General features: G+C 40.0%; 1 protein-coding gene across 1 annotated transcript in view; it reads left to right on the top strand.

The window, feature by feature from the left end:
- The window catches only part of EFCAB2 (EF-hand calcium binding domain 2), a 30,540-nt gene extending 14,726 nt beyond the window's left edge, over nt 1–15,814 (top strand). The window contains exons 2-7 of the mRNA XM_032684204.1: nt 4,318–4,402; nt 9,466–9,538; nt 12,645–12,736; nt 14,386–14,428; nt 14,529–14,595; nt 15,560–15,814. Coding sequence (XP_032540095.1) covers nt 4,318–4,402; nt 9,466–9,538; nt 12,645–12,736; nt 14,386–14,428; nt 14,529–14,595; nt 15,560–15,696 — 497 coding nt within the window. The 3' untranslated portion in view covers nt 15,697–15,814. The remainder of the gene's footprint in view (nt 1–4,317; nt 4,403–9,465; nt 9,539–12,644; nt 12,737–14,385; nt 14,429–14,528; nt 14,596–15,559) is intronic.
- The last annotated feature ends 5,150 nt before the right edge of the window (nt 15,815–20,964 follow it).

Here is a 20,964-nt window from a genome sequence, read left to right as displayed (position 1 = left end):
TTTACATCATGGCAGTCTTTGTATTTCACTCCCAGTTCAACTGACAGGACCAAGGTCACTGGCCACTTTTTTTTGTTGAAATAATGGTTAGTAGAAAAGAGAAGAAGTGGTACTGTAGTATATAGCCACTGATATGATTCTGTACTTTGTGCTGATAAGCCCCAGTTAGTGGATGGGAGATCTACAAATGAGCTGTTGCTAACAGCACTTTAAGTAAAACTGGAACAACAACATGCAAATGACTCTAAACTACCTGCCACTGAATTGGAGTTACCTGGTTGTGTCCCTTATCCTTTCAGACTGACTGGTTCCAGAAGTCAGCCCCATGTGAGAAAGGGTTCCTGTCAGCAGAGACCTCAGGGGTTTCCTCACACCTTCTTGTAACCATAATATAGTACTATGAAGAGAGGATGGAGTAATTAGTGAGGTGTCCACATACACAGAGGAATTTAAATATAAAATTGACTATATTTATTAAAATATGCTTAGATTAATGTTTATAAAGACTAAATGTGTCAGGTGTGTGAGCAGTAACACTAAGTAATAAAATCAAGTCCACTGGTGCTTCTACAAATCAACCCTTAATTTTACTCTTTACATAGCACGAGAGAGTTCCAGTAAATGGTTAATAGGTTCATCAGGTGGCACAGGGACTAAATGTTTTCCTGTGAGCAGCAGACAGATGCTGCTCCCCAGCATGTTAAGTGGTTGTTTAATGTTGGGCTACCTGTTCTTAAGATAAGTCTTTTTTTTCTGCACATAATTTCTCTTCAGTGAAAGGAAAGGTTAGCTTTTTGAACCATCAGAGCAACTGGCCCAGAAAAGGAAAGACAGCAAGATCATAACAGTTAAATGAGTGGTAGAATCTAGCAAATTGCATCAACTAGAAATCCCCTTTTAAAATCCTCATTACTCAAGAGTCTGGCAGAGCCACATCCAGTTAATGGCTTCTGTTCCCTACAAAGACTTAAGTGTAGTCTTTGAGGAAGAAATGTCACAACCGAGGTAGGTGTGCTGCTTAAGGGCTGGCTGCAAGTGGGCCTCAGAGTGCTGGGAAATAGTGTGCACAAGCTGAAGAGGAGCAATTCAATCTGAAAGAACAAGAATTGATTTGGGAGTCCCAGATCCCTGTCAGTCTTACTTAACTGACAGTGTCTAGAGCTTTATCTAGTTCACACTAAACAAAGTGGGAAAATAGCAAAGGATAATACAGGAAAGAAAACTGATAGTGAATACACTTTCAGTTAATGCGTCTGAGGAATAGATTTTAAGACATTTTGTCTTCTTTTTGCATATGTGGTAGGAAGATATGTTAGAATGAGGCAACAATGACAAAGATCTGAAGCATTTCAGCAGCATAGAATTGGAAATAATATATCATCTCTACAGGACTCATTTGAGGAAGGTATTTGTAGGTATTAGAATACTTTGTAGCATGGTATGTTTCAATATTTATTTATTTAAACAATTAGAAGTAGTCCAATAATTTTATCTTTGATATTGTTTTTCTTGTTAGTAGAATAGGTGAGTGAAGTATTTTAATCAATCATGGTGTAGGTATTTCTGTCCTGAAAAATAGATAAAACATTGTTTCACAGGGCAACATGTAACTTTCATTGATCTACCCATGGTGCAGAGTCTCCTTGTATAGAAAAATTTCAGTACATTAGAGCATCTGCTGAGTTAACTGCATATCTTATTTCTTGTGCCCTTCTTGAAGGTATAATTTTAAAACATTACCCTTTTCTTATCCGAAAACTGGAATCCATCTTCTTTTCCCTCCCAAAGGGAGGTTTAGAGTGAATCATAGAAGTCTTCAGATAACTAGCTTTGCCATCCTGAACTAAGCTGAACATATTTGCCTTTCATTCCTAGAGGGAAGATGAGAGATTTAGGCAGTAGCTTATTAGGTGTTTACTCATCTCACCAAGAGTTTTTGAGAGGAATACAGTATACTATGTTTTCTTCCATGGATATGGCTCTTGAATCAACAACTTTCTCTGAGTTCTTGGAAGAAATATAGATTATCTGGTACCTAGATTAAATCATCAAGTTCATTTCATTTCAGGACCTTTGTTTGTCAGGCCTCTTGAAACAGGTAAGATTAATGTACCCTGTTTTCATGAATAAAAGCTTGAAAAGGCTGGATGCTTACATAGTTTCAGTACTTAAAATCTTTCCCTGACTTCCCTTGCCTAATTTTTATTTCTACAGAAGGCTTACACATCAAGACTGGAATATACAGCTATAAATTTTCCTCCAGCATTTCTCTGTTTCAAATCATAGTATACAGTTGAAGGGCCTGGTCTCAAGAACTAAACTCCAAGTCTACACTGAAGGCTAGATCCGAGACTCTTTGAAGTCACTAGAAAAAACCCTTAAAATTTAGTAGTTCGAGAGTCTTTAGGGACTTCTCTACAAGGAATTAGGTCCACTTGGATTGAACTGTGGGGTTTTTTTAAAGAATTCGGTTTGCATTCTTACTGGCACTTAGGCACAGAAAACATAGGCATTACTGTCAAGCTGTGAAAAGAACACAGTTTGTCCTGCAGCAGGGACTGGACAGGGCTCTTCCTCAGTGAGCTCCAGTCTCCAATCCATTGTACAAGTACCTGCCTATGCTTCCATCAGGGGAATAAAGTCCAAGGGACAAATACAGGATATATTCATGCCTCTCTTCTCTTTACGTATTCTTTGGGGAGTTCAGTGCCAAACACAGATGGAAAGCAGCAGGCAGCTGTAGCTTTAGAAGGGGATGCACCTCTCTTCTACATGAAGAAGAGGTTCCTTGTAGCTGGTTCAATCCAGTGCTGTACTGAACTGTTTGCAGCCTGTGGTGGGATGACCTTGGCAAGCTGCCTCTCTCTGCCTCTCTCTGCTTTCCTCAACAGCACAGAGGAAGAAAATATGATGAAAAAGCTCATGGGTCAAGATAAAGAGAGGAAGATCACAAAGCCAGTGTATCATTCAGCTATGGTCAGTTCTGACACCCTTTGCCAGCAGAAAGATATTTCTGTCATGAGGGCAAGAAATCAAATGAAAAAATTGATTGCACACTACAGCCCCAGGGATTCCCTACTATTGGGATTGTAGAAAACTAGGTATGAATTTTTTATGCCTGTAGAAAAAAAGGTCCAGTGGCTTAATGTTGGTCAGAGCTGCTCATCAGAACTTAACACCACATCAGCTAAAGAAGAAAATAAATTGTCTACTAGAGGAGAGCTGTGTTTTACTTATTATGTTGAAAATACAGAAGAGAAGTATGAAAACGAGAAAACAAGTGTCCCTCATACCAGTCTAATTCTGGCTGTCACACAGATTTTCCTTGTGGCATTGCTGTGGAGGCTGGGGGGCTAACTCAAAAAGTGCTGCCTCATGAGCTGGTTTGCCAGTTGGAGTTTGGGGGTGTATTTAGCCACAGGAACCAAAAGTTCAGCTCCACATGACTTTGCTTCCCATATTCTCTCACTTGGAGTCAAATATTCATAAATGGCTAACCAGTTCACTCTTTATACACCCCGGGTTTCTTACCAAGGAGTTTTTCTTTTGAGATAGACCCTTTCCTCTCTTTACATTATTTCTTCAGAATTTATTTCCTGGTACTTAGCTTGCCCCAAGAATGCAATTTCTGGCTTATACAAGATATATCTGTGATAACTGGTGGTTCTTCTTCCCCTGCTCCTTGAGATTGAGATATGAAAAGGAAATGCAGCAAATTACTCCTTCCCCTTTGCTGAGATTGTCTTCTTTTCCAAACTGGTACAATAAATTATTTACCATGAGCTGTATTCACTGTGCACATATCTTAGCCATCTCTTTATCCCTGGTTCTCAGCTTTTCATGCATTATGACTAACTCAGTGGACATAAGAGCACTTATGTTTCCCTGGATGCAGGAACCTGGATGAAGTGACTCAGCCCTGTCTCAGAGCAAGCCTGGGCCCATGTTTGCCTTTCTCCTTCCACTGACACCATGGCATCCAGGAAGGGCTCAGGCTTGTGGTCCAGAGGGAGCTGTGGCACACTCTGGGCAGGGTCCACACCTAGGCAGCCTTCTGATCATGCAGTTCAGGCACACCATTTTCACCAGACTTGATATGCCTGCAGAGCCATAGCAAGGCCATATTACTAATACAAAATGAGAGATTCTGCATTTACAGTGGTTTTTTTTTCAGAATAACTTCTGCTTTTTCAGAGTACCTTTCCTGTCTGCCCCTTTATCAGTTTTGGTGCTTCTACTGTTGCAAGTCTCAAATTGGAAATAAATCAGTTGCAACAGCACAGTGAACCTTTCTTTTTCTTATGTTTCTCTTTGCAGATGGCATAGTACCTGAAATTGAGAAAAGGATTAGAGAAGCTTTTGAGGTGTTTGACCGGGAAAGCAATAAAACTGTGGATGCCAGGTTTGTAAATATATTCACAAAGAAATATTACAGGATCAAATACAGAGATAAATAACTCCCTAAGCTGGCATCTGCTTTACCAGAAAATGTCATTGAAATAGTCCTTTTGGCCCTGTTTGGACAAGTATGTCTATGGTGGGTTGACCTTGGCTGGACACCAGGTGCCCACCAAAGCCACTCCGTCACTCCTCTCCTCAGTGGGACACGGGACAGAAAATATAACAAATGGCTTGTGGGTCAAGATAAGGGCAGGGATCACTCACCAATTACTGTCACAGGAAAAAGAGACTCGACTTGGGGAAATCAGTTTAATTTATTACCAATCAAATCAGAGTAGTAAACCCAAATCTTAAAAGCAGCTTTCCACCCACCTCTTTACTTCCTAGGCTTAACTTTATTCCTGATTTTCTCCCTCCCCTCCGCAGTGGTGCAGGGAGACAGGGAATGGGGGTCAGTTCATCACATGTTGTAGCTGCCAATCCTTCCTTCTCAGGGAGAGGACCCCTCACACTCTTCACCTGCTTCAGCAGTGGGGTCCCTCCCACAGGAGACAGTCCTCCATGAACTTCTTCAATGTGAGTCCTTCCAACGAACTGCAATTCTTCATGAACTGCTCGAGCATGGGTCCCTTTCCATGGATTGCAGTCCTTTGGGAACAGGCTGCTCCAGTGTGGGTCCCCCACAGAGTCACAAGTCCTGTCAACAAACCTGCTCCAGCGTGGGTTCCTCTTCTCCACGGGGCCACAGGTCCTGCCTCCCTAAACCAGCATCTGCTTTTCCAGAAAATGTAATTGGCCCTTTTGTAGGACTAATGTAATTAGTCCTTTTGGCCTTGATTGGATAAGTTTGTCTTTGCTGGTTTAATAGACATTTTGTATTGTTCACTGGTTGAAATTGGCTTGAGAGAGGAATGCTGGGACTGGTGGTGCAATAGGGCAAGAGGAAGCTGCAGCTAGACAAGAGGTCTGAGGCCACAATTAGTGCTAGTAAATAAATCCCTGCTCTGATAGCTCATTGGCACTACAGGACCTGGATCCTTATGAAACTCCTTGCTTTTAGGGTATTTCAGCACATCAAGGGGTGTCCCTGCCAGTGTGTGTGTCACAGTTACCTGCACTCAGTAGGTGTCTTCAATAGAAATGCATCCTTCCTCTGGGGCAATGTGGGAGGTGGATGTTGCTTTGGCAGGGAGGTGGTTTTAGGAGACTTGGGAGAAACTTGCCTATAATTTATTTATGAATAATAATAATAATGATAACAACAACAGTAATATAAAAATTAACATAAAGATGATCATACTTGATTGCACCAAAAGTCTATTTAGCCCAGTACCTTCAGTTGAGCTACCAGTAGTTTCCTAGGGGAGGAATGTAAGGAATTAAATAAATATTCAGTATTTCTTGTTGATTTTGTACATCTGGTACATTATGATTTGAGTGACCTCTGGTTTATTTTTTTCTATCCTGTGATAAATAGCAAACATTTGTTCTTTATTAATTTTCTCGTTAATGATTTCATACCTGTCACATTTGTCCTCCATCACAGTAATTTAAGGCTGAAGAGTCTGGATGTGTTTAATCTCTTAGGAGATGCTATTCCATAGCTCTGGCCATTCTTTTTTTGTGCTTCTTCGTGTTCAGCTTTCTCCTTTTTGAAATGGAATGACCAGAACTGGGGAAGTAGAGTGCACAGGTGGGAGTCTGGAAGGAGAACTGCATGCACTATACCTTTAGCATGCACCATACCTTTAGCATGCACCATTATGGAAAAACATACAAAATATATGTCTGAGCAAGGGGGTAGAAGTTCAGTGGAAGATAAAAACATGGACTGTTAGACTGACCAAAGCATAACTGGCTACAAGATGCAGAGCTAAAGGATGTCAAATTTAAACAATAATCTTAATTCTGGTATTTTTTAAAGTTTGAATATTTGGCAATGCTACTTAAACTTCATTTTAATATAAGCATTCCTAGACATAACTATGGCATTTATTATAAAATACATAAATTACATGTTTATGTCTCACAGAGCAGGTTGTTATAAGCTGTTGTCATAAAAGCTTACTGGAGTAATTTTTCATATTTCCAATTACTACATTTAAAAGAATATCACCAGAGCTTTTAATTATAAACCAATTATTGAGCATAAACACTACAAAGGAGTGTGAGAACTGGTGAAATTGTTGTCATTAAACATTCTTCATGAAGCCAAATTGGAAAATATCTTTAAATGTTTCAAACATCTTTTCTACATTCTAGAGCAGAGCTGAGAGAGATGCAAAATATTTATGTGATGGTTTTAGGAATGCATGCTTACTAGTGCCTCTAAATTTAAGAAATTGCCAGTACTTCATAGAAGTAATGATTTTTCTGCTATACAAGATAGGGGGAATTTCAGGATATGTCTCCACACTCAGTATAATTGCTGTTCCCTTTTCCATAGGGCTCTTTAGGGAAGAATGATCTTACATCTCTTGGCCCATGCCCAGGGAGGTGCCTGATCCCAGAAGTGGAATTGCCCCAGTGCCCCCCAGATGCCCTGCTCCTGGATGGGCCCTGGCTGCCTGGCCCCCATGCAGAACCTCCACCACTACCATCCCCAGCCCTGGGGAGCCCCTAGCCCTCACTGCATCATGACATACTCACTGCTTATTTGTTTGCCCATTTATATCTGCAGTCTTTGCTAAATAGTTGTAAAATTTTCTACATTCCTCACTCTATTATATCATGGATATACAGCTTGATAAAATGTTACAACAATGAAATGATACAAATAGGCTTTTAAAAAATGTGTTCGTTCGGACAGGAGACGTCCAAAAGTCTATTTAACATAGTAAATGCACAATTTCACATTAATTTTTATCATAGTACAGTTACAGACAATAAACAACAGTTTATTGTCTAATTATTCCTAGGTTCATATTGCAGGGCTGTATCACAATAATGGGATTATTAATAACCGATTATCTTGTATCAGAAGGTGGCAGCACAGCACAATTCTTAACCACTGTTGTAGACGTATGAATATTATTGCCTGAAATATCAGATACCCATGAAGAACATGGAAAATTACACTGGCTTGACAGGCTAACATTGGCATTGCATGACTCCTAATGCAAATTCAAATTAGTAAGAAATTAAGAATGAGGAAGATACTATTGTTTCATGCTGCTTACAACATACTGTTGGTCAAGGACTTTTGTGATTTTGCAAATCTTGCCATTGAAAGTGTTATATGTAGGGCAAAAACAATGACCAAAATTTTATTGTCTCTGTGTTACAAAACGTGTATGATCATGAATTTGATTTTAGGTGTTGTTTTTCTATTCTAGAAACTAAACAGGAATCACAGCTTCTGAACTAAGTGAGAGGAAGTGGCTGGGAGCAAAATACACTTTCCTATCAGGGTTCTTTAAACTCTGTGTTATTACCAAATGGAACCTGACTTTTTTCACCACAGTCACTTCAGACAACATCCTCATGTTGGCACGCATGCGGACTGCCAGATACAGCACCAGGAACGCCAGATTTTGCAGGCTCTTCTAGGGCCTGGCTTACCTTAGTCACATCACAGTTTTGCTGGCTGTGAGTGAGGTGAGGCAGGAGGGTGATGGCAGCTTTACCATCTCTGGCATCTGTGAGAGTAGAAATAGTGTGGGACAGGAATGAGGCAGGATTTGTGTTGGGTGTTCCTCCAGGGGAGGCAGGGAATACTTAGAAATATCTTTTAGGTGGAAAAGGTGAGGGAGTGCAGGAGTGAGAACAACAGATGCAGTATATACATACTAGAAATAGGATGGATGGACAAGGATTATGCCTAAATGACTGACCTCCCTGACACCAATGGCCATTTGCATCCACAGAGGCAGAGTTTCACTGAGTCATTTAAGTAGATGGCTTCATTTCATAACTGGATGTGTGGGATTGGGTTTTGTTTTGTAACTAGTTTTGTCCAGCCTTTTCCTCTCTTTTGTCTATTGTAGTGCTTCTCACATGTTTTCAATCAGAATGGGAACTCCTTGGGACCTGTCTGAGGAGGTCAAAGACTTACAATTTTGCATGTGCTTGGTGTGCTACATTCAGGGCCTTACTGTTATAAGATTTTACAAAGGTCACTGCTCCTTGTATCTACCATTTTTATTAGGCAATCTGATTTTTCCACCAAATGGATTAGGATTAGGATTCACTACTGGTCAAGATGAAGAAACCACAGAGGTTTGGATTATGGGAACCACCAGCACTGTGAATAGATATTCAAATGTACTTAAATTTGTGTTGTTGAATTGGAATGTAAATCACAAGCAATAGTGATGCTTCTGTTATTCTGTTTTTAATCGTACTGTGAATCTCACTAAAGCTTTTTTACAGCTTTACAGTACTTTTGTTTCTAATCTGTGATGTTTTTTATCTTAAATTATTTTGAGGCATTGCCAGTTTGTTCAGAATTTTTTTAGAGCCTCAGAACAGCTGCACCAGGTTCAGCAGTAGATGCAAGCTATGAATATATTTGCAACATAAACAGAGTGGGGATAAGCCACCTTGTTGTTCTGTTTGACTGTTTCAGAGCACAGTAGGGACATAGCAGGGCTGTCTCCTTCCTGACTTTTTGTAATTGTTTTTTAATGCAGTTAGAATTTGTATCTTTATAGCATTTAATGTACACATGTATTTTGTTTGTTTCCAAGTGATTTGTTTCCAGTATGTTTCCAAGTGATTTGTTAACTATATAGATGTAGACTTTACTGAAATAAAGCTTAACAATTAGAGAACAGTAATTGAAAATTAACTTTCACACAGTACATTGCAACACAGTGGTAAAGAATTTTTGGGGAAAGTCACAAGAACAATTGCACTCTTTCAAAGAGCTCCAGAGTATTTAATGTCTGTAAAAATAGACATTGGTTACTGAAACATCATCTTGAAAGTCCACATGCATATGCTTGTGCATACTTTTGGGCTTGTACATGCATATTCCTCCTACAGGCAAACTCTTAACTGGATTCTCCACAGACACTCTTGTATTGCAGACTTATAGACAAAGATGTTCTTTCTTTCTTTCAGAGATATTGGTTGCATTGTCAGGTCACTGGGTTGCTTCCCAAGTGAGGCAGAACTACGTGAACTGCTTGCAAAGGTAAATGCTTAGATCTTTTGTATTTTTTGCAGTCTTAAACTTGCACAAATTTGGCCCTTCTGCCTTGCTGAGTGGGAAACCCAAGTTCTTTTCCCAGATGTTGGAAGTGTCATGGAAGTGTTTCAATCAGACAGGCAATCTCTCAGGTTGCCCTGAAGCAAACCTTTAGGCTGATGAAGTAGCAATGCTGATGGGTTAAAATGAGGAGTCTTTGACTCTATTACCCCAAAGGATCACTGTGACACTGTGCTAAGGTGGAGGAGCATTTATAGAAAATGGACGAAAATTGGTTTTGACTGATGAAAAAGAATTTCAGGAGAATCAGGAGAGTTTAAGGCCTGCCTCCGCCTTCCAAAGAGATTGGACTTTGGTTTTTTACCCATTTTGAACATTACTGAAAATTTGAGATGAGTAATACATAAGAAGGTACAATGCAATGCAGCCACAAGGCAGATGATTCTTGAGATATAATACTGTAACCTGTATGCAAATGTCGATTATAAAGATATTAAAGTACAAATACTGCAAAAATAAAGAGTATATTCAAGAGTAATGGTTAACCTTAAAGAACACTGAACTGGAAATCAAATAGCAAGAAACAGTGCCTGTAAGTGAAATCTTGGCATAGGTTTAGTACTAGAAGAACACTGTCTTCTTGTAGAACCCTTCATATATTATGATAATCACAAATACATCTTAGTTTATATAAGATACCATTATGATTGACTATGGTAATACCATTTCATCTTAACCTAGATAAAGTAAAAATTGTGTCTGTTAGCTGGTTTGTAACTAAGCTATTTCCCCAGTATTGTTGCCCATTGTAAATGGTGATTTGTCTCTCTTTTTCACTACTTGTGCCTCTCAGTCATCTGATCTTCCTATTAGCCTTATTGTAGTTAAACTAGTGTATGCTGCCATGAAATTATTCATATCTGTAAAATCATCATTCATATAATTATGTTATCTCTATAAATTATCATTACTGTCTCCTATATTGCCTTATACTCAGTGTTATACTTAATATCATATCTTTAGGCCTACTTACAAGTTTAAGATTAAATGATAAGCCTAGAGATGGTGAGAGCTAATCTAAGGATCATTTCAATGTCTGGAGTTCCGTACACCGCTCTGCCTGGATCACTCTGGAAGATGTTTTTCTTTCTTTGTGACTCAAGTCCCCCAGTGTTGTGTGGACAGAAATAGTATGGGTGTGACAGTAGAGATACAAAACATAATGGGTGCTACAATACAATTGTTATGGGAGCTATGGATGAACCCAAAGGAAAGGAATAGAGCAAAGCTCACAGTGAACATGCAAATACTGTTATTGTGAAAAAAGGAGAAATTACAGAAAAAAGGAAAACAATAATGAGGAATGAGGTGTAGAACAGGAGTGAACATGGAAAGAGTAAAAGGATACATATACTTGCAAAACCCAATACTTAATGATTTAGGCAAAGTTAATATATTCAATTTATCCACGTATCAATCCATTGTTAGAAATAGGATTAATTTTAACTGTTCAGGATGTTTCTGGGCCTGTAGAGCCTCTGAAAGGGAAGCTGTTTCTTTCATCCTCAGAGGAAACTGAGGTTGCTGATCACCTCCCAGGACTAGGTTTTGCTAGGTATTTTTACATCTTTTCAATCAAGCAAGCACTAATACACATGATTCTATAGTGGTAAAAGGTACCATTTGATATAGCACGAACAGCTTCATTTCCTTGCTAAAGATCCCTTCACTAGGCTCACCAAACAGAAGAGAAAATGTGTTTTTACAAGCCAATTTCCACTCTAAAGCAAGAGGTGATGGCTGTCTTCCCTTAGTGCCCAAGCCCCTTCAAAAGCACTGTAGAAGAGCATGCAGCAGCAGTTGCAGCTCTCCATTTAAGCAAATGGATGTATCAGGAACCACCCCAGCTCTGACCCAACTCCCAGGAGGAAGATTCCATACTAAGTGTTTCCTGGCTCAGTTAGAAGATTTCAAATCAGTGCCTACTTAAGCTTTCCTTCGATCTGAGCTGTGTCTTGGAGAGCCTAGCAAGGTGTTGGCTGCTGTCATGTGAGACCTCAAGGCATGCATCCAATTTCAACACAGACAGGAACAGGCTAGCTCCATTAACAGGGCTCCTTTTGAGAGAAAAACTTGAAATTTTAAGGGAAGGGATGCACCCTGATGACACGGAGCAGTTTTTACCATGTTTCTTATCTCTTGTGGAAGTATGGGAATGCAGTGAGAATGCTGCTAGAAGTCCCTGATGTTTTGGGATTAATCTGTTAATTTGTTTGGGAGGCAAAGGGAAGATTTTCTGTGTATGGCATTTTATGGGCTGCCTTATGACTCTTTTGGACTGCCCTGACTCCGTCTGCCTGCCTCTCTGGTCCTGATGACTCTCTTTGGCTATGAAATATGTAGAGGCAACAAATTCCATCCTTGAGGTGTACTAGACTGGGGCTATGTCCAAGCTAGCCCATTAAATATGCCCAGAAACATCCTTGGGTGTTGAAGCCAGCTGGCACAGAGCAGTTTGTGTCTATCCTGGTAAATCTTTTATACAGAGTGGCAGCACAAAGTATCCTTCCGGGGAAAAGCCCTTAAGGCCCAGCCAGGATCTGCTTAGGGGAATATTGGGTGGCACAGGCTGAAGTCATGCCAGGGAATGTGCTCATGGTTTGCTGTAATGGGTGGTCACATTACACTGCTTGGGAATGTTCCAGATCCTGATAGACTTTACTGGTATGAATTCGGTCTGAACGTTTAAACCTCTGCTGAGTTATTGTGGAAGATAAGATCAATTACACGGTGTTCGGTTACTTTGCGAGAATGGTTTTGAAGCACAAGAGGGCAATCTTGAGTTGTTGGAAGTGTCTATAATAGCGGGCCTGTGTTTTCCCTGGGATGTTATTTCTTCCTCGAATTTCCTTCTGTTTGATCACAAGCATTTCACTCAGATGTTATGGTGCCCTGTGACATTAAAGACTTGATATAAATATTCAAAGTCTAACTCTGTAGTTTTAATGCAAGGACTACCCCAACTTTCTGTTTTTCTGTATCAGTTTGCTAATGAGTCATATACCCTGCGATACTTAAGTTTTATTTTTAGTTAGTAGAAGAAGAAGAAGATGAAGAAGCAACCAGATTCATTCATATGGAAAAATTTCTTCCAGTGATGACAAAAGTACTACTTGACAGAAGGTAATGGAAAGTGAATTTTATGTATCTGTAGTTTATTCCATATCGACAGGGTTGATTCTGAGTAAATATATCTGCAGAAATTTTATATAAGTGGAAGAAGTACAGATTTTATTTGTAATTTAAGATCAGTTTACATTAGCTAGATATTGTTTCAAAATTACTTTGTCTACATAAAATTGTGTTTTATTGATGATATAAATAATACCAGTTTATAATCATGACTTGTGATAACATGTAGCTTTTGTGTTTTTAATGGGAATCAGAATTAACTTGCTATTCAACATGTTTTGTGTATCTCTAAAATGTTTTGTATGCAAATTAAGGTCATAACTATTACTTTCTCTGAACATATGGGTCACAGTTACTGAGAAGCACAGTCTGTTACAGTGTATTTTAAATAAGTTGTGTAAACCAGCTTCATATTCATGTCTCAAAGTGACAGCCAGGTACAGCTGAACGTATACAACTAGCACTCTAAAAGACTGCTGATCTAAAAGTCCCAAACAAAACCACTGTTCATTATACTAAGGTGCATGGAAGTCTTTGCATGTACACAGGAACTTGTGCTATTTTGACATTTCCACTAAAGCAAGATTACTTACAGCAAGATTATTTTCCTTTTAAAGATGGTAGTCAAGGCTTCTGAAAAACTCCGTCTTGTCCAATACCGAGAAGTTATTTTGCACACAGAGAGCCTTTGGTAGGAGGGTGTTCTAGACATGAAATATCTGTGGCTCCACACTGATGTTCAGCCTTTCACACAGTGATGCCTTGCTGCTCTGGGCTCTCTTCTACTCCTCCACAACCTCTCCACACAAACATACACACGCACAAAAACCCACAAAACCCTACATGCTTTCCCCAGGCTAGTTCAGGCTTGTCAAGACCCAGTTTATCTTTTGGGGCACTCTGTCCACGGTTCACTTATCCAAGGGTACATGAGATTTGGATCATAAAAACCAAGACTACTTCTTAGAACATTTGATTTTTAGATAGTAAAAGACTGAGGCGGGTCTGGACAAAGCAATCAAGCAGTTAGAATCTCCCTGGATTCAGCTCCTTCTGTTTAGTATTCTGGGGGGTTGGTGAGAGTCTGTTGGGATATGGAAGCTCTCCTTTGCTACACAGAGCTTCTTTTCCATCTCTGAAATCAAGCACGCATATGCATGCACACATGTGCCCAGTTCTCCCATCTCTCTGAAATTGTTAGTGACAGACCTTTTCTTTTAAAGCTACCAGCCTCCTTTGCTCATCATCAGCTCATTAGACTGCCCAAGTCCCACAGGTGATCTGTTGCCTAGCTACCAGTGTACCTGGACAAAACTTTGTTTTCTTGGTTTGGCCATCTTCTGTGCAGTGCATTGGCTATGTGAGTGATTCAGCTGTTACTGACTCCTGCTAACCCACTCAGCCAGCCCAGACATGCAGAAGCCATTCATCTGGCTCCTCAGCACAAGGGAAGTTAAACAGTAGTACAACAAAAGACAAAAGAGTTAAATACATGGACAGTTCCAAAAAGTCAGGCTCCAATTAAATGTTTGATAGAAAAACTTAATAAATTGTCATAGAAAGTTTTCCTTTTCCTCATGTTTTGTTCTTTCAGAACACTGGCAAACAGTAACTTAACTTTTCTGATTCAATGGTTTCAGCTACTGGCCTATTCGAGAAGATGTTCTTCTACATGCATTTGAGGTCTGTAACTAAATATTCAAGTACCTAATTGTTTGGAAGAAGTTGCTGCTTCTTGATACAATATGATTAAAACCACAAGTTTTATTCTTTTTCTTTAAAGGCTTTGGATGAGAATAAATGTGGATATATTACTAAAGAGGACCTGGTCAAATATTTGACTGAAGAAGGTAACATGACTTCTGTAATATTGGTATTTAAGTAAAAAGCATTACAATTATATATGGCACCTTGAGGTCCTTAGTCTGTGTGCCAAAACCTGTGGTTTTTGTCTTCAAACAATACTGTTAATATGATGAGTGGCTGCAGACGAGGACATTTCACTGGTGAATAATGCAGGGAAAAACATTTATCTGCCTGCTTACAGACATTATAAGATAGAGATGATGATGATGATGATTAATTCAATCATACCAGGATATGTTATGATTCTGTGCACATCTCTGTGCTTACTAAGGATGCGACTCTTTTTCTGTCCTCCTGTAAAACTGTAGCTTAGATTTCCAGATGTTTCAGGTAGTTTCAGTGCTCATTCATTCCTACATTATCTCCATCTTAATTCTAGAGCCGTACACAAACCGAAAGATTCAAGGGCAAGATTTAAGTTGTACATCCTGTAATCCTCAATATCCCTTGAAGAGCCTGCTTTTCTTGCATGGCTGACTCATGCATGCCTGCCTCAAGTACAAAACCTCAGATGGTAACCTAGTTCTCAAAGAGGGATGATGTGGGCCAGAAGCTCCTACAAGAGAAAAACCAGAAGTCTTTCATGATGTAAATACAAGTGCAAGGATAGCCAAATGACAGATAATAATAATATACACATTAGAAAAATTCCTTCTGACAAAAATGGTTGTTTCAAAATCCCTGTGGCAGAGAGGAATAGGCTGTTTTGGAGTCTGTGAACTAGAAGATCAGAAGATCCAGGTCCTTTGCCTGTTTTCCCTTAGACTGGCTCACTTGGTGTGCAGGACTTACATTGGCAAAAGTGAAGGAATCAGATCCTTAGTTTTCCTCCTTTTCTTCTCTGTGTGAGAACCAAAAGGAGATTCTTTGAAGGGAAAAGCAGTATAATTTGCTAATCCTGGAAAGAATACTTACCAAAACAAAATGTTATTCTCTGCTGTCTTTCAGGTGAGCCCTTTACTGAGGAAGAAATGGAGGAAATGCTCTCCATTGCTCTAGATCCAGAAACAGATACTCTTCACTACAGAGACTACCTTTCAAAGTTGGTAGTAGATGAAGCTAAGATCTTCCCCTTTCATGTTTGAGATGCCTTTTGGTAACAAGAGTGAGCTTGGCACATAGTTGAAATATGTATTTTAAAGTATAACAAATCTCAGCTTGTGACTTGCTGCTTATAATTAAAATAAAATCTGTGAAGTTATATTTCCTTGGGTTTCCTTGTGTATGTATATATATATATATATATATATATTCACACCTGGAAAAAGAGCTCTTGACAGAAATACTGTGTAAGGTCTGGAAAAGAAATCATGGAATTTGGTTGGAAAATAACAGGACAAATATTGTTAATGGAGTCAAGAAATTGCTTTACAATTGCTTTTGAAAAACTAACGGAAAATGAGACCCATGGAAGCAGGTAACAAGTGGGTGAGTATCTTAAGATGACTAATACTAGTAAGATAAAGCTTTTATATTTAAATGTAATCCTTGTTTGTGTTTAGCTAGTCAGGCACCAGGTAGGGTACACCTTTTGAAATAATATAATAGATCAAATAAGCTGTCTATTTCTAGTGGTTTTCAAATATTTTTGTTTTGTTTACCATAAGCAATTGAACTGGACCGGTTAGTTCCATTTTATATTACTAACCTACTGACATATGCTTCCATATTTTTTCCTTCCATTTTAAACACGCAGGTAAGACTTCAGCCATTGCCATAGTCAAGTTTAGAGACGAATTAATCCTTGAGAACATTTCTGTTGCTATAGGCAATAAACAGTTCCCCTTTCATAACCAGTTTGAAAGTCAGTAATTTCAAGTCTTCAGAACTTAGGATCACAGGACAGGAATTTGATTTTCATAAACCGATGAAGCACTATTTTTTGAAAGATGTACTGTAGAATAGGTGTCTCAGCTTTCCTTGCTAGCAGACCACAACAGACCTCACAGCTCTTCTCATTTCTAGTTTAATCATTTTCTTGACTGTTACTGTACTGCTCATCCTTAACTTGAGGTCAAGTTCCTTCCCCTCGAGTTCTTGCCTTGTACATCATCTTCTAACAAGTGGCCAGCAGTTGCCCTCAATTGACGAGGTCTCAGTTTCTAGAAGATTTGGTGGTCTGGTCCTCAAGGGCACCATCTTGCACTTTGTACTCCACACCTTCCACCCCATTTGTTTTTCTGCTCTCTATCAAGTTTACTTTCCTCCTGTACTGTGTCCTACCACCTCTCTGTCTTAACTGCATATCCCAGCTCTGTGTCATCCACAGACCCACAGCTGATGAAATCTGGGGAAGACTGACACACAGAGGCACTGAGTGCCTTACCCCTGTCATGCCCTTCTAGTGGCAGAGCTGAGAACAGAGACAGGACTCCTCCTCATGTCAGGGCTTTTGCTTTACCCGTTTGTTTCCCTTGAGCTGGAAGCTCAGACAAGCTGTTTTCATGTACAGCTGCAATGGAGCTGCTGTGCTTCACGAAGAAGAGATTGGCGTGATCTAAATGTGGTGATAGAAGCAGTCTGAAACAGACCATTTGTTAATTCAGTTTTTGCTTCTCTAACCCAAGTTGTCTTTCACTGATATTTTCTTAAACAGCAGGGCAATGAAGAGTTAATGCAGGTAGACAACATTTGCCTAGTTCTAAGCTGGGTTTCCATCTGGGAAACACTGCTGCACTGGTCCAAAGACTCTGCAGTGCACTCTGATTAACACATTTACTGTGTGTTTCACTTCATCGTCAGAAAGAATGAAAAACAAAGGCAGTCATTGGTGTTATACTGGTTGAAGATACAAGTTTTTGAAGATTAAAGCAAGAGCAATGAAGACCCGTTAAGAAAAACATTTATTAGCCTTATTCAGGCTCTCTTAGAAAGCTGAAAATATTTTCCCTAGGTGAATTCTTCTTCCATTTGATATACAGCGTGTTATAATGGATTTCTGACCCAACTGGTGGGAGTACAAGTTTCATTCATATTCTGCAGTCTTTGAGTCCTTGTCAGCCTCATCTGTGATGTCAAGCAGGAAGATGCTAATTTTGGGATGTCATCTCCTAGCTCCCAGTGCTCCACAGAGACCACAATTTGTTTCTAGTAGTGCTGCCCCAGAGGCCACCTCAGCTGATGCTGTGTCAAATCAGGATGTCCATCTACAACAGTTACAATTCATAGTGCAGATAGGTTCTTAACACACATCCTTTTATGATATATATATTTTTTTAACCTACAGTCCTCAAATGCAAGGGAAGAGGGTATTCTGGCAAATGATTGTGTCTGAATTTATCATCTAGCATCTCCTCCAGCCTCGTCTTCTTATATCTGTCCTCAAGAAAGATATGTGCAAACAGGACAGACAAAAACAAGTTGCAGTCTTCCCTTTGGGCATAAGCAAGCAAATTCCATTGCCTAGAGAGTTTCCAAACTGGGGGTGAAAGAATTGTCAAGAATCAATCTCAGACTCTAGGATCCTAAAAGCTGAGTGCTCCCTGCCAGCTAGGATCACATAGCAGTGATCTGACCAGCTCATGAAGGGACTGCCCTATGGGGCACCCCAGAGGCAGCTGCACAGTGGCCACTCATGATTATCCCCCTGCCTGTGTCTTTCATGACTTGCCAGCCCATGCTGTGCCCACCCATTTCCCCATGGTGGTGGTAGGCTGCATAAGGGGACTCTTCAAAGCTCCCTGGGGTGGGTTCTCTGAGTGCCCTGCATCTCTGTGCTCCCTGGGGATGAGCAGGGACCCATACGCTAGGGGAAAGTAGAGGAGACTTAGGGAACCATTTTGCTGTAGCTAAAATGGCTCTTTGTTTCTGTATTTGAAGGGAAAAATATGTTACTTTGTCCTCTTCTTCGAGGTGGACAAATTGAACTGCTGAGTGGTCTTGAGCTATCTCTTGCTACATGCCTCTCCTTGCTGGCTGTTTTGCCTCTTCCCTCAAGATCAGGAACGAAGATAAGGAATTGGATCATAAGGAGAAGTCTAGGGAGGAACCAGCCTAGCACCTGGACTAAATCCACACAGGGAAGTAGAGCCAAGGCTTTGAAGAAACTGGGGAAGTCAGAGGGTTTTTGACCTTGTTGAAGGAGGAAGAGGGAAGGGAACTCATTATCCAGATGTAAAAAAGAAAACAAAATTAAAAGGAAAAGAAGAAATCAAAGAAGCAAACACTGGAAACCATCTACAAGTACAACTGAATCAGCAGACTGTTTACATCACTGCTGTGAGTTGTAGGCTGGACTAGACTTTACTTGTTTAAAACTTTAAGTAGGTTCAGCTGTGTCAGAGCTGGTATATAGTGGATAGTGGAGACCTTCTCCTCCATCTTACTGATGCTGGGGAGAAATTCATCCAGCTGCTAAACTTGTACTTGGGAGTCCCATTGCTTGTATTCCAGGTAATACATTGCTTTTTATGTTTCCTTCATCAGCTTTGAAGTTGCTTCTCCAAAACAGTTGTCTGTCTGCTAGTGACAGTCCCATATACATGCACACCTAAAGACTTCAGTATTTTACCACTGCATTGCGTACCAACATGGTATTTACAGTTCTTTTAGACTCTCCACTGACTGTGGGCACAAGCAGAAGTTGCAGGACTTCCACCACCAAAATGCTAAAGGGCCAGCATGAGAGCTGGGACTCCAGGAAAAGAACTGGGCTGTTCACCTGTGCATCTCCATTCATGTTATCACAGAGGTAAGAGCCTCTAAAATGTTCAGGCTCTTACCTCTATTCAGGGAATAAGAATTTGCTGTATTTTTCCCCTTCTTTCTGTTGTTTCAGTCTATCTTTTCTCCTGGTTCTCTTATATGTTGTTTCATTAATCCAGTTGCATGATAGCCTGTGAGGACTGAAAATGCAAGAGAGTTTTGCTCTGCTCCACACTGCTGATGCCCTGCTGCTTTGACAGCTGCCCGTATCCCATGCCTGGATCTAGACTTGTTGCCACTGAAATCAGCACTGGCAAAACACTCATCACAGGTAAGGGGGAGAAGTGGCTGGGGATGTTGGAGTTGAGCCAAGGCTGTGATAGGCATGGGAAGGTATGATTTTTTAAAGTCCTGTAATACACTGTTATAACTGTGTGAAAGGGGTAGTGTAGTCTTGACAATAAGGCACGAGGTTGGCAGGTTCATTCTAGACTTTGTGAGAGGTATTGGTAAGTCACATAGTCTTTCCCTAGCTGAACTTTCCGTCTAAAAAGTCAGTGTAATTATAAGGAATGGGAGACAGGGAGTATCTGTCTTGCCTACTTGGACTGTTGACTTTTTGTATTGCTAAATCTGATGTTTGCACAGTGTCTGGTACTATGATGTTCTGATCGAAATCAATGCCTACAGACCTCCCTGTCACATAATTAATAAAGGTCTCAGCCTTCAAGTCTTTTGTTCCAGACTGTACATTCAGCTCACAACTTCTAAACAGGTCAGTCTACTGCAAGTATGTTTGTTTTTCATTGAACACCACTCTGTTTCATAGCGTCTCATGGCATGATAGGTTTGACTATAAAACTAACTACTGAAACATCTGGTCTTATTATTGGAGATTTTTTTTGGCAGGTCAGTACTAGGCATGGGGACTATGGTGATTTAAAAGCTCAATAAAGAGGTAGGTTGAAACAAAGCAGATTCTCCCATTCAACCTATTTTGAATCCCTGGGGCTACTATTATGCTTAGTGTAGTTCTGAAAGCCAAGAAAGTGTTACTCATTATGCTCAAAAGATTGATCACAGTATTTATGTCCTGAGGCTCAAATCCTGAAGTCCTTATTCAGACAGAACTCCCATTGACTTCAAAGGGAGTTCTGTCTGCAGAAGAGCTTCAGAAATAGTGATGCACTGGCTCACAAGGCACTGTAAAAACTTGTTAGTGTTTTTAATGAAGCCTCATCTGTGGAGGATCTAACAGAGATATGCAACCAGCAAGCAACTTGTGTCATTGAAATGCCCAAAACTGTAAAACTATGGCCACAAGGAGTTAATTGTTGTCTATAGCAATGCAAGCAAGAGTCAGTGAGAGTCAGCAGTCAGAACTTCTACATATTGTTCCGAGCACAGAAAGTAAAATCTAGGGATGCTACTGCATGGAAATGTAAAATCACCTCTTCCTGCTGTTACCCATCCTAAGATGGCCTTATGTTGTCAGCCATGTCTTCCCCTAGACACCACCCTAGTGATGAAAATAACCAGATTGCAGTTCTAAGGTTTTCTACAGGTGTGATTTTGGAGCTGATAATGCAAGAATTTGAAGCTCTCGGAGATCTTCCATATTTGCAAGTGATCCCAGTTTTCTGCATTACAATAAATTTTACAGTAATGGAATGTTAAGGATGTATTATGGTCCAGATGGAAAGTAGCAA

Source organism: Chiroxiphia lanceolata, chromosome 3 (assembly GCF_009829145.1).
Source record: "Chiroxiphia lanceolata isolate bChiLan1 chromosome 3, bChiLan1.pri, whole genome shotgun sequence".
Classification (NCBI taxonomy): Eukaryota; Metazoa; Chordata; class Aves; order Passeriformes; family Pipridae; genus Chiroxiphia; species Chiroxiphia lanceolata.
This window is presented reverse-complemented; position numbering and strand designations above follow the sequence as displayed.